Raw genomic sequence first — 17,121 nt, forward strand, 5'->3', positions numbered from 1 at the left:
CGCAAGCAGCAGGCGCACCTTGCAAACGGAGGCAGTGTTGCCAACTTAGCGACTTTGTCGCTATATTTAGCGAGTTTTCAGACCCCTTAGCGACTTTTTTTCTAAAAGAGTCGCTAAAAAAAGACGTGAAAGCGCGTATTGCTTTTACTCTCAACAAGCAGCGGGTGCTGTAACACAGTCAGTTCTTCTTTTACTCTTTTACTCTTATGCTGTTTTGTGGATCACAAGGTTTAAAACTACTTATAAACACAAACACAAAGTAACTCCACCAGAGTGCCTATTTCGGGTCACTTTTGCCGGTCCAAGCCCGGGTAAAGGAGCAGGGTTGGAATTGTGACATTAAAAAAAACAATAATTGCTAAAAGAAATTTAATTTGTAGTTCTAAATAAACTCTAAATGCATTTAGGACGTTTTTTACTCACTTTATGTCTCTTCCACGATGTTATTTCTCTCTCCAACAACATAGGTTACAATTAGATTAGCATGACCAATTATGCAAATTAGGCGATGACGTCATTTAGCGACTTCTAGCGACTTTTAGGACAACCAATAGCGATTTTCCTTACTGAGGAGTTGGCAACACTGAACGGAGGGCGCCCTCCAGCAAATGGGCGATAGAAAACCGATCGGTGCATATGCCATTCCCAATATGCGCTGTCATGACGTCGGGGCAGCATGAGTACGAGCAATTTTTTTTTTTGCCGATGCCCGTGATGCCGCCCCCCACCACGATGCCGCCCCGGGCAACCGCCCGTGTCGCCCGTATCTAAAACCGCTACTGGTGGGAACTAGTGTGTTAGCGCAGTTAGCTCGTTAACGTGTTGGCCGTCCAGCCCCACGCACGGGGCGATCCGCGGTAGCTCGTTAACGGAGATTTGCCGTGTTGTGGCGTTAACGTCATTTCAGCTTAACGCTGACAGCACTAGTGGGAACAAAATGAATATGACTGCACATTTACGCCGACATCATCCTAGTGCAAAGACAAGTGGAAGCAGACAAAAACAACAAGCACGCATGCTACAAACTTTACCCGAGTCATTTAGACATCCGTTAGCACATGATTCTCCTTATGGGGACCTGATATGTTTAATATGCTGCTGAGAGTATAGCCCAGAAGAAGCATATAGTATAGCTTTTATTTTGGAAAGAGCCATTTCTCTCTAATAAACTCTCTTTTCCAAAGATGAGTGATTTCTCGATCAGATAGATTTATTATTTTATCCCTTTGTTGTTTCAGCAACATTAAATTTAAAAACTGTACGTCTGAGTTAAAATATATATTTATAATTTTAATAAACGACAAATTAAAAAAGCATGAACATTTTCTTGTATTGAAAAAATATGGAACCGTGACACCAAAGTATCGAACCGAATCGTGAATTTTGTGTATCGTTGCACCCCTAATATGTATATATATATATATATATATATATATATATATATATATATATATATATATTTCACGTTTTTAGCTCAAACAGACTCTTGAGCATATTCATATAGCAAAATCCACAATTGGCATAACCAGACTGCACCCTAATGCACATCTTTGAACTGTATGTTAATCAGTACATGAAGTGTACCTCTGAAAAGAGTCTTTATCCATCATTTGTCAGTCTACTGATTTGTTTTTTAACGTGACACCTGCAGTTGCAACTGCGGATGATGAAATCCTCTTTATTTTAGAAAGTGTCTTTAAACTATCGCTGTTCCTACTTACTGAGTTCCCTAGCTACTTCTTTACTATGTGAATAAACTATTTGAACAAGACAGGTATCGTAGATTTAAAGACACATCTTAATTGAAGCAAACGCAAAAAATTTTGAATGAAATTTATGTGACTGTTCATCTAAAATCCAACAGAGAGAGAAAATCCAAGAGCTGCTGCAATCCTCTGCATTAATGATCTCTCTGTTTCTCTCTTTCTGTGTGTGTGCGTGTGTGCGCGCGCGCTCATAGAGGGGAGGTCACGACAGGAGCTTCCTGAGTTGACACGTATGAACCATAAAGTTAGTTTGGACTGAGGACTTCCCGAGCAGTTGTAAACATAGAAGTACATCAACTCTTGACAAAATTACTTTTTATCTACTTCATGCACATTGCATGCACAACAATCCAAATCTCTGTATCACAATGAGTGCATTAAAATCATATTGCTTCATGGGGGCAATATCACAAATCTTTATTAATTACCGTAGATCAATAATAGGGAACAAAAAAAGGAGGGATGAAGTGTCACTTCAGCAATGCTACTGGGAGACAGAAGTCTTAACATGTGCTTTTAACATAAGACTTAAAACACAAAAAAACTCTAATATCAGTTACAGCTGGTAAGATTTATTTTAAAAACCAGACTTTCACAGTCTGCATCTTTTACAGGGTTTTTTCTGCTTTCGTTCACTCCTAGTGTGATTAAAAAACAACAACCCACAGACATCCACAAACACAGAACCCACTAACTAAATAACTATTAGCTGCTTTCCCCCCCCTAAACAGTCAGCCAGTTGAATGAGAGAAATGCAGTCCACTCAGGTCATCGTGAACGTTGAAGGAGATGTGCTCCATAGTCAAACTTAAACTTATATTTCTTTCACTTACATCCTATGTTCTATTTAAATCCGGCTTCCCTTTATGGTTTCATGGAAAAATGGTTAAACCATTGCTCAACTTATATCTGGATGACGGCAGATAATTCTGATGAAAAGGAAACTGACCCCGTAACTAATTGTAAGCACTTTGCAGCTGAGTCGAGGGCTAGTGGACCATGAGGTGTCCAGCATGAGTACGCGTGCGGCCGGACATTCCATTTGGGACATCTGACAGACTTATTAGTGTAACTCAGGGTGTGAGCAGCAACTCCTGTATAGTAGACATAAAAAAAGTAATGTGTAGTGGTTAGTGCTTCTTTTTTTTAAAACCGAGATTCCAGGGCTCGTATTCCTCATGCTTATATGGTTTTCTTTTATCCAAAAACAGGTTAGTTTAGCGATCGTGTAACTGTGTTCTTGACCTTTTTTACTGGTCTGAGGAGTTGGTTCCTAATGCTGTCTGGTCCAGATATTTAGGATGGGTCAAGTCTCTATATGGAAACAACAAGATATTTTCCACGTTATCTCTTCACGTAATTTCTTAAATTTGTATAAAAGGGATTGGATGATGTCCGATAAAAGTAATAAACAATAAATGTAAATCTCTTTTTTAACCTTGCAGACTTCATTTACCCACTCCAGTGAAAGCGATAAAAAAAGATAATGGCTTTAAAGAGATTATGAACAAAATGCAATACATTTAGTTTTTTGCTACATTAACAACTTCTACCTTTTCTAACTCTGATTTCCTGCAGGACCCACACAGACATCAGTTCAGACTGAAATCCAGTTCAGACGGCACACGCAACATTAACTGTGTTCAACCTTGCACGGCGCTGGAGGCCTTTCTATAAATATAAGAAGATGGCTAAGGCGAGAGATTACTGTTCTGTCTTTTACATCCGTACAAAGGGGGGACTAAATGCCAAAAAGGTAGAAGTTGTTAATGTAGCAAAAAACTAAAACCCTTCTCTCTGGGGTGGAGGCAAGCGGACCACCTCCTTATCTGCAGTAGCAGGGAGGCCCCGCATCCCAGACCCCAGTCTGACGGCCAGCACCTCCTCCCAGCCCCCCAGCCCTGACGGCTAACAGAACCGGGGTGAGTGAAGACCTCAAACCTCCCTACGCCCGCTCATATGTAATGTTGTTGTGTGCTGTTCTAAAGTGCATTTAAAACTCAGGAGAGCATGGTACTAGCTTCCTCTCAGAGAGCAGCACGGCTCCTCCTGAAAACCCTCAGTGTCTAAATGCATTTAAAATTGAGGGTAGGGCACCAGCGCCAGAGGTGGGTTGGAGTACAACGACCATCCTCTGGATGCTGTAAAACGTGCCCACCCCCAAGGCCCTATATGTATGTGTTATGTGAGAGTGTGAGTAATGTGGATGTCTAGGTTGCAGAATAAAATTGAGGCACAGGCGGCCAGAAGGGGACAGAGGGGGAGTGCCTCCCCTGCACCCTGGTGACATACCTGCACCCCAAGCCCTGCGTGTGTGGGTGGGTGTGGTAGAGCGGGAATAGGGAGGCAGCTGAGGATGGGGAGGGAAGAAAGGGAGGGGCAAGCGGCCCCTCCCTGGGGCCAGCTCCCCCGCTGACCCCAGTAGGCACCCCCACGCTCTGGAACCCACCAGGGCAAGGAGGCCCAGGCCCATCCGGACCGGGGCCCGCAGCAGCAGCACTGCCCAGCCCCACAGAGTCCGGGGCAGCCCACCCGACTCCACCCCAGAGAAAACTGCACCCACCCCATCATCCAATCATCTCCCAAACTACACAAGACAATAGACACCCAGGTTGAGTTCATTCTCCCCCTCTCCTATATCTCTCCCCCCACCTGCAGAGTGAGCTCCTGTAGTGAGGAGACCACCTGCAAAGATGTAACAACCTCCCCACCAGTTAGAGAGCCCCCTAGTTGGGCCGATGCACCAGAGGTCCCCTGCACTGGGGCTGAGCCCCCCTGCACCCACCCGCCCACTGCTCCGGCGACACAACAGCCAGGACCCAAGCCCCCAAGGCCCGGCCAGCACCCCAGACCGGGGGGCGGAGCACCCCCAGACCCCCAAGCCTCCACGCCCGTCCCGGACCCTCCCAGGGGCAGCCAGGCTACCTGGCCAGTAACCAACGTCCGCCAGCACAGACCCTCTCCCATCTCTACTGTACGCAGTCACAAGGAAAACACCATCCAAGAGCCCCAGAGCTTCTAACCAGGTCATGGCCACAGCCCCCAGGTTAGGCCCTCCAGGGAAACGTCCCTAGGGACTCCCCAGACGCCCTAAGGCCGTCCCTACCCCCACATCAACCACAATAGCGAAGGCAGGACCAACCCCCACCCCCACTAGGTGATGAAGCCGATCAAAGGAGCCCAAAGGGATTGATCAAATGTGATGGCAGAGGTTGTATCAAGACTAATGTGATCTATTAGATGGTTTTTATATTGGTTAGAATTAAGATTATTTTTATTTTTCCAGTTAATGAGGACCATTTTCTTGGCAATGCATAGGGCCAAGAATCATTGTGATACAGAGATTTGGATTGTTGTGCATGCAATGTGCATGAAGTAGATAAAAAGTAATTTTGTCAAGAGTTGATGTACTTCTATGTTTACAACTGCTCTGGAAGTCCTCAGTCCAAACTAACTTTATGGTTCATACGTGTCAACTCAGGAAGCTCCTGTCGTGACCTCCCCTCTATGAGCGCGCACACACACACACACACACACACACACACACACACACACACACACAGCAAGAGAGAAACAGAGAGATCATTAATGCAGAGGATTGCAGCAGCTCTTGGATTTTCACTCTCTGTTGGATTTTAGATGAACAGTCACATAAATTTCATTCCAGATTTTTTGTGTTTGCTTCAATTAAGATGTGTCTTTAAATCTACGATACCTGTCTTGTTCAAATAGTTTATTCACATAGTAAAGAAGTAGCTAGGGAACTCAGTAAGTAGGAACAGCGATAGTTTAAAGACACTTTCTAAAATAAAGAGGATTTCATCATCTGCAGTTTGTGAAAACTGCAGGTGTCACGTTAAAAAACACATCAGTAGATTGACAAATGATGGATAAAGACACTTTTCAGAGGTACACTTCATGTACTGATTAACATACAGTTCAAAGATGTGCGTTAGGGTGCAGACTGGTTATGCCAATTGTAGATTTTGCTATATGAATATGCTCAAGAGTCTGTTTGAGCTAAAAATGTGAAATATATATATATATATATATATATATATATATATATATATATATATATATATATATGTATATTTTTAAATCAGTAACATAGATAAAATATTTTGGATAACAAATGAGTCACATTTTAAAACACTGTTTGAATAATCAAAGAGGCATTTTTAAAGCGCAGGCTACAACAGACATGCTTACCGGGAGCAGAGAAACACGCTGTAATGTCTCTTTTGCCTAAGCCACACCAGAAACGCTCTGTGCGGATAGCAAAGTCTGCGCTGTGGGAGTGTATGGACCCTCGTACGGCAAACTTGTAAGCCCTAGTTCGGCTCCCGAAAAAGATGCTCGAGTTGTTCTTGTGTCCGACAAAAATGAATTCTAATATGTTTAATTTTTAATGTTACTGTGTTGAACAAAGTGAGTTAGCACAATTTAAATTAAAAAAAAATTGTCTCTTAAATGAATGGCATCTTGACGTAGCTAGACCGGGCACTCGGTGAATGGCTTAAAAAACTAATACACTGTTTTCCATCTTGTGCACTTGAGTACACTCCAATGAAACTCGAAAAGTGGGAAAAATACACACACATACACACAATATGGAGATGATGACTTGGCATTTGTTAGGGAGGAGTGTAAGTATAGAGAGGAGTAATTCCTACTTCTCATTCATGTACTCTGCAATGTGCACTGTCTCGAAACTGTCCATATCTGTCCTTGTAACATGTTTATTTCTTTTCAGAATAAATGGCTGAGAAAAAAAAACGTTGAGGTAAGTGGTTACTGTTTACCACAACTAAACAGCATTTTGGGTTTTTTTGGGTTTTTTTTAAATCTGATATTAGTTTCCGACGGTCAAATTTCTCTTTGGGTAAAAATAAAGCTAACATCCAAGTGTCAAAGGCCTCTAAAGGTCAGTTCTAAAAAACAAGTCAGTCCCTGAAGCTTATTTGTCCCACAGAAGCTAATTCGGTGACAACTCAAGTCTGCGGGAATGTGTAAGGAATGTTTTGGGACCGGAACCCTGTCTGATCTTAACAAACTAACTTTGTTGTTACATTACAGCAATATTTAGGAAACATTTAATGGTTGATCATGGAGCAGGATGAAGGTCAAAGGGAAAGTCCCTGGTATGCTTCCGGTTACTGGGAAAGTCCCTGCCAAGCTTCCGGTCATGCTTCCATCCGACGTAGTCATCCGACCGGTCCATGCTATATCGCCCCTCCAGACCCGGAGTGGTATAACGTGTTGTAGAAAAATTTGATCGATTCTCTCTCTCTCTTAAAAAAAAATAATTTCTCTGGGTTTTTTCTCATACGCTTATGGTACCCGACGGAGGAAGTTGAAGCATCCCGAGCTCTCTGAGGTAATTGACCGGGATGAACCGACGGTCGTCTGATTCCTTCTTGACCCGCGGTGTGCATGAAACAACGCCGTTTTCTTTTAGGGTTGTGTTTTTCTGTCTATCGAGCGTTTTCTGCTAATGAGGGTGAAATTGTTTTAATGTGTATGTAATTCTTTGCACAGGTGTCCGTACTTTGCTAGGTTACAAGCGTGAAGAAATACTAATATTGATTAGAGGGGTTGTTTTTATAGGTCACGGTTTGTTGACTCCTTCTTGTTGTGTGCTAAACAAGGCAGTTTCCCTATGTAATTATCTTTTACGGTTCGTTTTTCTGTCTATTGAGAGTTTTCTGCTAATGAGGAAACCTGTTGTAAAAGGGACTCTAAAAAAAAAGAAAACTCTTTACCACAGAGGGGTAAAATTGCTTTAATAAAATTATTTGGGATGCTAAATAGGATTGAGTTCTGAATATGGCGTGGTTCCTTTTTTTACTAAGGGTTATATTTTACACATACAAGGAGATGAGTGAGCGGTCTGTATGAAATTATTTGCATGGTACTCTGTAGGTTACAAGCAATAGAAAGTCCTTCTTTTTTCATTACAAGCACTGGTGTAGCTTGCCTCCACCAGTGTGTGAATGTGAGAGTGAATGAACAGTGGAATTGTAAATTTGAGGCACTATATATATGCAATCCATTATTAGTCAGATAATCTGAAAGGTTTTTATTTTATTGCATCTGTAATAAGGTTAATATAAGAAAGTAAAATAAATCTAAAGCCGCTATGGTAAAAAGAAATAGCCCTCAGTCTTTACCAAGAAAATGGTTACATTTGTAGGTGAAAATGGTTATCAAGATCTCTGTCATAATAGTGATGCTAATAATAGAGACTGAAACATTTAAACAATGTACTAAACAGAATTCAAACTATGAGTTCAACTCTTGTCTGTGAAAAACTAACTGCTGCGATCATTCTGTCTCTCTATGCAGCATGCGCTCTGATCTCCACTGACTCATCAGAAATCTGCTGTGTTACCCCCCCTAAACTTTTCATGCCCCTGGAATGACCCCCCTCCCTCTCTAATCAGAATTGTCCCTGAACTTTTCCTCAACCATCCCTCCACCGACCCCCTCCCTCTCTGGACAAAACAGAATTTTTTTTTCCCACCGGATACAATTCACCACGTCAAATTAGTCACTTCCGGAGTACCTCCCCCACTGGATGCAATTCATCACGCATATGGATCAAATTAGTCACATCTGGATTCGATTAGTCATTTCTGGAGTACTTCCGGTAAGGTCAAAAGGTCAAGGCTAGGGTCATCAATCAAATTTTGACACAAGGTGTACTATTACTTTTTTCACGTGTTCTCAATGATATTAATAGGTCTGCAGTTTGTTGCAATCCACTTGGCAATTGTGTCAGTCAATATTTTTGAGGCACACTTACTGAGTCCCCGTGAGAGGTTTGTCGCAAGCTGGTTGACGCATTAGCCAAAGTCCTAGCAGCATCCACGGCTAACATATGCTTCGTGTCAATATGATATTTTACGCTGGAAGTGCTTTGGTGAAAAGAAAATTCCTTCTTGCACAATGTGCATAATACTTTATGTCAGTCGACTGTGCCATCTTGTTATTTTTTTGATACTCAAATTCCCTATCAAGAGGGCCGATGTGCATTCATCATCTTTCATATTGAGTCTGTTGGTTCAGCTGCCCGTCACTACAAGATCAACTGCCCATTTGCACATGTGCGAAGGTAACTCTACTTGGATAAACCCCCCGAAATGCGTTGACAGAGACTTTTCAGGGATTTTGAGTCATTCTGCACTCCAGATGTGTTAATTAAAAATTTTAATCACATTGACCGTGATGGCGGATTAATTTGCGTTAACGTGTTAATTTTGACAGCACTAATATATAAAAAAAAATAAAAATCCCCACTCGCCCCTGTGGGCGGTCAATCCTTCAAGCTCGGGTCCTCTACCAGAGGCCTGGGAGCTTGAGGGTCCTGCGCAGTATCTTAGCTGTTCCTAGGACTGCGCTCTTCTGGACAGAGATCTCTGCTGTTGTTCCCGGGATCTGCTGGAGCCACTCGCCTAGCTTGGGAGTCACTGCACCTAGTGCTCTGATTACCACTGGGACCACCTTCACCCTCCACATCTTCTCGAGCTCTTCTCTGAGCCCTTGGTATTTCTCGAGCTTCTCGTGTTCCTTCTTCCTGATGTTGCTGTCATTCGGAACCGGTACATCGATCACTACGGCCGTCTTCTCATGTTTGTCTACCACCACTATGTCCGGTTGGTTAGCCACCACCATTTTGTCCGTCTGTAACTGGAAGTCCCACAGGATCTTAGCTCGGTCATTCTCCACCACCCTTGGGGGCGTCTCCCATTTTGACCCCGGGACTTCCAGGTTATACTCGGCACAGATGTTTCTGTACACTATGCCAGCCACTTGGTTATGGCGTTCCATGTATGCCTTGCCTGCTAGCATCTTACACCCTGCTGTTATGTGCTGGATTGTCTCTGGAGCATCTTTACACAGCCTGCACCTGGGGTCTTGCCTGGTGTGATAGACCCCAGCCTCAATGGATCTTGTGCTTAGTGCTTGTTCCTGTGCTGCCATGATTAGTGCTTCCGTGCTGTCTTTCAGTCTAGCTTTGTCCAGCCACTGGTAGGATTTCTGGATATCAGCCACCTTCTCTATCTGCCGGTGGTACATACCATGCAGTTGCCTGTCCTTCCATGATGGTTCCTCGCCTTCCTCCCCTTTCTTGGGTTTCTGCTGCCTGAGGTATTCACTGAGCACACTGTCAGTTGGGGCCATCTTCGTGATGTATTCGTGGATGTTCCTTGTCTTATCCTGGACTGTGGTGCTGACACTCACCAGTCCCCGGCCCCCTTCCTTCCGCTTAGTGTACAGCCTCAGGGTGCTGGACTTGGGGTGAAACCCTCCATGCATGGTAAGGAGCTTTCTTGTCTTGATGTCAGTGGCTTCGATCTCCTCCTTTGGCCAGCTTATTACCCCAGCAGGGTACCTGATCACGGGCAGGGCGTAGGTGTTGATAGCCCGGATCTTGTTCTTACCATTCAGCTGACTCCTCAGGACTTGCCTGACCCTCTGCAGGTACTTGGTGGTTGCAGCTTTCCTAGCGGCGTCTTCATGGTTCCCATTCGCCTGCGGGATCCCCAGGTACTTGTAACTGTCCTCTATGTCTGCAATGTTGCCTTCTGGTAGTTTGATCCCCTCCGTTCTGACTACCTTCCCTCTCTGGTGAACCTCCTCTACACACACACACACATATATATATATATATATATACATAAATATATATATATATATATATATATATATATATATATATATATACATATATATATATTCCTACAAGGAACGAGTTATTGCCAACAATGTGGACCAAGCTTATGCAATGGGTGTATTAATTGTATAGATATGTTTTTGCTAGTCTGACATCAGACAGAAACGTCTGACTAGTTGATACTAGTTAAACTCTATTTCCATCTTTCAGACATTACGTATCTTTTCAAATCATCAGACGTCATTTTAAGTCTATCCTGCTAAGAAACTATTCTAATATTTAGGTGAAGGCATGTTTTGACAAGAGATTTAAAATTAATCAGTAAAGATACAAATCAAGTGTAGACTGTCTGCTCGATTTCAGTGGATTAAATAAAACAATTTCACAAGCATTTATGCGTCTATGTACAAAAATTGTAGACAAACCTATTCCCACTGTTATGTACAACTGGATAATCTAACATAATCACAGCTAAAATGCTAACTAAATCATTTATTTAAAAATTTAAAACATGTTTAAAAATAGTTTCCGCTATTTTCTAAAATGCAATTAAACCCAGGTCTGGTGCTGGAGACACTCAACAAACCAATATTTTTATTTTCCATGCTTAGAAAATGTTTTTCCCTCATTTTCAAGCATATAATTCTCACCTAATTATTAATTGCTTTTCTTTGAAAAACACACTAAAAACGTAATTGGTGACAAAGAAGAAAACAAAACTATGTCCCCAGTATGCAAACGATCAATGTTTGTATACTGGGGGAAAAGATTTCAAATTCACAGTTGTAGCTAATAATCTTACCTTCAAGTATATGTTTTCTAGATAATCCTCTCTCCATTTCTGCTCTGAAAAAAAACATAATAAATTAAATTCAAAATTTAACATAGTACTTTTTAACAACACTACAGATAGATTAGATAGCCTTGGAAAAGTATTTGCCTTTTTCCCATGCTGTTGCATGCTGGGGTAGCTGGTTAAAGTTTGCAGATATCAACAGACTCCATAAACTGATCCACAAAGCTACTAATCTTGTGGAGATTGGAGATTGGAGACAATGCTGGACAATACTTTCCACCCACTCAATAACTATTAGCCAGTCATTGGAGCATGTTCAGTGAGAGACTGAGATTAAGCAAATGCACAACTGAACAACACAGGAAGTCATTCCTGCTACAATTTTATCTGATGCACAGTACATAGTGTAATAGTTGCATTTACTGTGAAAATAACAAATAAAGTTTTACAGTTTAGAGTAAAACGAATGATGAAGACCCTGGAGCGGCTGGTCCTGGCTCAGCTTCGGCACCTGGTGAGCTCATCACTGGACCCACTTCAGTTTGCCTACCAACCTGGCATTGGAGCGGATGATGCCATCATCCACCTCCTACATCGTTCCCTCTCTCACCTGGAGACCGCTGGGAGCACTGTGAGAATCATGTTCTTTGATTTCTCCAGTGCCTTCAACACCATTCTTCCCACGGTCCTGAAGGACAAGCTGGAGAACTCAGGAGTAGGGATGGGTACTGGTATCCGGTGCCATGATGGCACCGGTTCTGACATAAACGGTAGTAACCACACCGAAAAGCAACGCACATTTCGGTGCTTTATTTCGGTGCTTTTTTTTCCTGAGATGTCATACACTTTGGATTCTAGCCAATCATTTTACCTTTGCAAGCGTAGTAGGCGGGCCCAGGTACGTACTTTTTTTTAAGTGCAGAGCTACAGATTAAAAATGCCCAAGGCGAAGTGGTCAAAGTCTGGCTGTACTTCACAGTAAAAGATGCGAACTCAGCAGCCTGCAACAAGTGCTTTAAGGTGATACTGTGCAAAGGAGGTAACACCTCGAATTTGATGAAACACCTGGCGACGCATAGCGTTTTTTAAAAGCCGAGAAATGCACCGTATTTGATAGCTTGCTGCGAGACCTCACACCGAGCACGTCTACCGCGGGTGTGGTGCCTGTTATCTGACAGCAACATCCCCCAAAAACCTTAAGAGGAGAGTCCTGGCCCCTAGCCCTGCCAGTGTAGCAGAAATGATGACGGATGATGATGGCAGCAGCAGCCGTTCTTCTCTGCGTGAGTAGCTTAATGTTGTTCGTGTGTAATTTACGCTGAGTAGGCTAACCACGTTATTAAATTAATGCATGTAAGGTGAACTAGCAAACACGTCATAGTTACATGCGGCTATCTTCTTGTTTGATGGCAGATACTCCCTTCACCCTGGCCAAAAAGGCTAAAATGACCAAAGAAAACAGTGGAAAACAGCTAAACATGAGAGTTTTTTGGACAAAGTTTGTGTTTTTTCCATTGATTAAGCACTGCTTCCAGCCAAGAGTGATACCATAAATCCCCTATAGCTGCAGAAAAGGCTAACATTGTTATCTGTTTACAAAAAAACAGCTAAAAATTAGAGGTTTTAGGACAAGTTTGTGTCTTCCATTCTTTAAGCACCGGTTCGAGCACTGTTTAAGCACCGGCACCATTTCAAAAGTACCGGTTTGGTACTTGTATCGGATAAAACCTAAACGATACCCATCCCTACTCAGGAGTGGACCATCACCTCACTACATGGATTCTGGACTCCCTCACCGACCGACCACAATATGTGAGAACTCAGGGCTGTGTGTCGGACACGGTTGTCTGCAGCACGGGGGCCCCACAGGGAACAGTTCTGGCTCTGTTCCTCTTCACCATCTACACTGCAGACTTCTCCCACAACTCCACCCAGTGCTTCCTGCAGAAGTTCTCTGATTACTCTGCAATAGTCGGCCTCATTACTGATGGGAATGACAAGGAGTACAGAGAACTGACACAAGGCTCTGTGGACTGGTGCCAGCTGAACTACCTCCAGATCAACACTAGTAAAACCAAGGAGCTGGAGGTAGACTTCCACAGGCACAAACATCCTCCACTGCAACCACTGAACATCCAAGGTCCAGGGCATCCAGGGCATCTGCTGTGGCAAATGGGTGCAAGCCTTTGACCACAAACTTAGTCACTGCTCGGTGACATTCGTCTATCCTGGCCTGAAAGGAGACGCTACCGGTAGACTGCAGCGAGAACTGCCAGTATCTGAGCCAGCCAGACTCTGTCTGTCTCTCTCATCATGGTCACCTAAATGCAGCGCACAGTAATGGCAGGTTTTGTAATAAGGCAGATCGCGCTAACATAATATGCACTGTTAGTTGATTATTTACCTGCCGCATTAACGGGAGAGGACGTGCAAACGTTACCGCTGCTGCTGGGTTGAGATTCACGAGTCTGGAGTGGAATTAAAAACACGACATTCATTTAAGGTTATCGCGTGTTTTGTGAGCAAATGCTTTTGCATATTCGTAGTGTTTCCTCCCTTAAATGAAATCTCTACTTTTCAAGTATTGCAAGTTGCCCTGTTGTCATCCGTTCTCGTAAAGTATAACCAAACTTTTGAGCGTTTGAGCTGCTTAGGCGCCGTGTTTCCTGCCAGGTAAATGACGCTCCGCAACATGGTGACGTCATTCGGGGCGACTGGAATTGATAAGGGAATCGTTTGCAAAACTGGCAAACAATTCCAAGGAATTGAAACAGTGGGAACCGGTTCTCAACAAGAACCGGTTTTCGATACCCATCCCTACCTGTGGGACTAATAAAGGTCATCTTATCTTATCTTATCTTATCTTATCTTATCTTATCTTATCTTTTCTTACCTTATCTTATCTTATCTTAAAATGTCAATCATATATATGTAGTTGCTGTAATATTCTGGACATTTATAATCAAGCTACTTGCACATATTAGAGCTATTTCTCATACTTGGTAACTTTGTTACATGTTGTATCAATTAAGTTAGTTCAGTCTGTTGCTGTTCTTGTTGTCTTGGAGCAATTGTAACCACATCATTTCCTTAGGGATTATTAAGGATTTTGATTTTGATTCTGATAATTGCCTTCAAGGTCTCGATAGTTGTATCTATCTGTCAGCACCATTCTCTTATAATTAATCATCATCATCATAGAAAGTGAGATGAGTGGGCAACCTGAGAGAGAAAACATGCATACTTTTAGAAAAGACAATGAATACTTACTTTCCACCCCAGAAGATTTTGGTGGTGATAACTAAACTGGAGCGCCTTGAGAAAAAAGACAAATAAACACAAAAATCAGACTGCTGGATTCCAGTCGTCTCAAATATAATTACTGAAAAAAAATAATGTGGAGGGTGTATATATATCCCCGCTTCTGCGGGCGGTCTATCCTTCAAGCTTGGGTCCTCTGGGAGCTTGAGGGTCCTGCGCAGTACCTTAGCTGTTCCTAGGACTGCACTCTATAGAGATCTCCGATGTTGTCCCTGGGATCTGCTGGAGCCACTCATCTAGTTTGGGAGTCACTGCACCTATAGCTCCGATTACCAACGGGACCACTGTTACCTTCACCCTCCACATTTTCTCGAGCTCTTCTCTGAGTCCTTAGTATTTCTCGAGCTTCTCGTGTTCCTTCTTTCTGATGTTGCTGTCATTGGGAACCGCTACATCTATCACTACAGCCGTCTTCTTCTGTTTGTCTACCACCACTATGTCCGGTTGGTTAGCCATAACCATTTTGTCCATCTGTATCTGGACGTCCCACAGGATCTTAGCTCGGTCATTCTCCACCCCTGTGGGGGCATCTCCCATTTTGATCTCATGACTTCCAAGTTATACTTGGCACAGATGTTCCTGTATACTATGCCAGCCACTTGGTTATGACGTTCCATGTATGCCTTGCCTGCTAGCATCTTGCACCCTGCTGTTATGTGCTGGATTGTCTCTGGAGCATCTTTACACAGCCTGCAACTGGGGACTTGCTTGGTGTGAAAGACCCCAGCCTCTACTGATCTTGTGCTCAGAGCTTGTTCCTGTGCTGCCACGATTAGTGCCTTTGTGCTGTCTTTCAGTCTAGCTTTGTCCAGCCACTGGTAGGATTTCTGGATATCAGCCACCTCCACACCGTGCAGTTGCCTGTCCTTCCATGATGGTTCCTCGCCTTCCTCCCCTTTCTTGGGTTTCTGCTGCCTGAGGTATTCACTGAGCACACTGTCAGTTGGGGCCATCTTTGTGATCTATTCGTGGATGTTTGTTGTCTCATCCTGGACTATGGTGCTGACACTCACGAGTCCCTGGCCTCCTTCCTTCCGCTTAGCGTACAGCCTCAGGGTGCTGGACTTGGGGTGAAACCCTCCATGCATGGTCAGGGGCTTCCTTGTCTTCATGTCAGTGGCTTCTATCTCCTCCTTTGGCCAGCTTATTATCCCAACAGGGTACCTGACGGGCAGGGCATAGTTGTTGATAGCCCAGATCTTGTTCTTACCATTCAACTGACTTCTCATGACTTGCCTTGCCCTCTGCAGGTACTTGGTGGTTGCAGCTTTTCTAGCGCCTCTTCATGGTTCCCATTTGCCTGTGGGATCCCCCAGGTACTTGTAGCTGTCCCCAATGTCTGCAATGTTGCTTTCTGGTAGTTTGATCCCCTCAGTTCTTACTACCTTCCCTGTCTTTGTTATCATCCGACTACATTTCTCCAGTTTGAATGACATTCCGATATCATTGCTGTATATCCTGGTGGTGTGGATCAGTGAATCGATGTCTCGTTTACTCTTAGCATACAGCTTGATGTCATCCATGTACAGGAGGTGGCTGACAACTGCTCCATTCTGTAGTCGGTACCATGCAGTTTTGTCCTCAGTTAAAGTCAACAACATCTTATCCCAACTGTGCACTCTGTGTGCGTGGAAAATTGCTTTTACCTCACTGTCTGACAGTTTTCATGACATCACCATGTCACCATGTAGACTGGAATATGGAATATGTGTTTTTGCAAAGATGATTGTCAAAGCTGCATTCTGCTGGCCCACAGTATGTAATAACTCAGGGCTGTGTGTCAGATGGGGTTGTCTGCAGGACGGGGGCCCCACAGGGAACAGTTCTGGCCCCATTCCTCTTCACCATCTACAATGCAGACTTCTCCCACAACTCCATCCAGTGCTTCCTGCAGAAGTTCTCTGATGACTCTGCAATAGTCGGCCTCATCACTGATGGGGACGACAAGGAATACAGAGGACTGACCCAGGATTTTGTGGACTGGTGCCAGCTGAACTACCTCCAGATCAACACTAGTAAAACCGAGGAGCTGGTGGTAGACTTCCACAGGCACAAACAGGCCCACTCCTGAAGACCTTCTATGACTCTGTGGTGGCCTCAGCCATCTTTTATGGTGTGGTCTGCTGGAGCGGCAACATCTCTGCCAGGGACAGGAAGAGACTGAACAGGCTGATGCGCAGGGCCAGCTCTGTTCTAGGATGCCCTCTGGACCCAGTGGAGGTGGTGAGTGACAGGAGAATGGTGGCTAAGCTTTCATTCCTGTTGGACAACATATCCCACCCCATGCAGGAGACTCTGACAGCACTGAGCAGCTCCTTCAGTGGCAGGCTGCGGCACCCACGATATGGGACGGAGAGATTTTGCAGGTCTTTCCTCCCCACTGCTGTCAGACTCCACAACAAAGACTTTTGCAGCTGATCAAACACACACATCCACACATGTGCAATAAGACTAAGTGCAATACTCTTTTCTGACAAAGTTGTATTTTTACTCAGTTATATATAGCATTTGTATTCTATTTTTATCCTATTGCATATTTTATTCTATTTTATTCTACT

General features: G+C 43.6%; 1 protein-coding gene across 1 annotated transcript in view; it reads right to left on the reverse strand.

Moving 5' to 3' along the window:
• Positions 1–17,121, reverse strand: part of LOC146364362 (voltage-gated potassium channel subunit beta-2-like) — a 196,451-nt gene that overhangs the window by 57,516 nt on the left and 121,814 nt on the right. The window contains exons 7-8 of the mRNA XM_084916417.1: positions 14,513–14,557; positions 11,249–11,292 (exon numbers count right to left, since the gene is read on the reverse strand). Of these exons, the coding sequence (XP_084772543.1) occupies positions 11,249–11,292; positions 14,513–14,557 (89 nt within the window). The remainder of the gene's footprint in view (positions 1–11,248; positions 11,293–14,512; positions 14,558–17,121) is intronic.

Source organism: Perissodus microlepis, chromosome 20 (assembly GCF_051167445.1).
Source record: "Perissodus microlepis isolate ML-2025 ecotype Zambia chromosome 20, ASM5116744v1, whole genome shotgun sequence".
Classification (NCBI taxonomy): Eukaryota; Metazoa; Chordata; class Actinopteri; order Cichliformes; family Cichlidae; genus Perissodus; species Perissodus microlepis.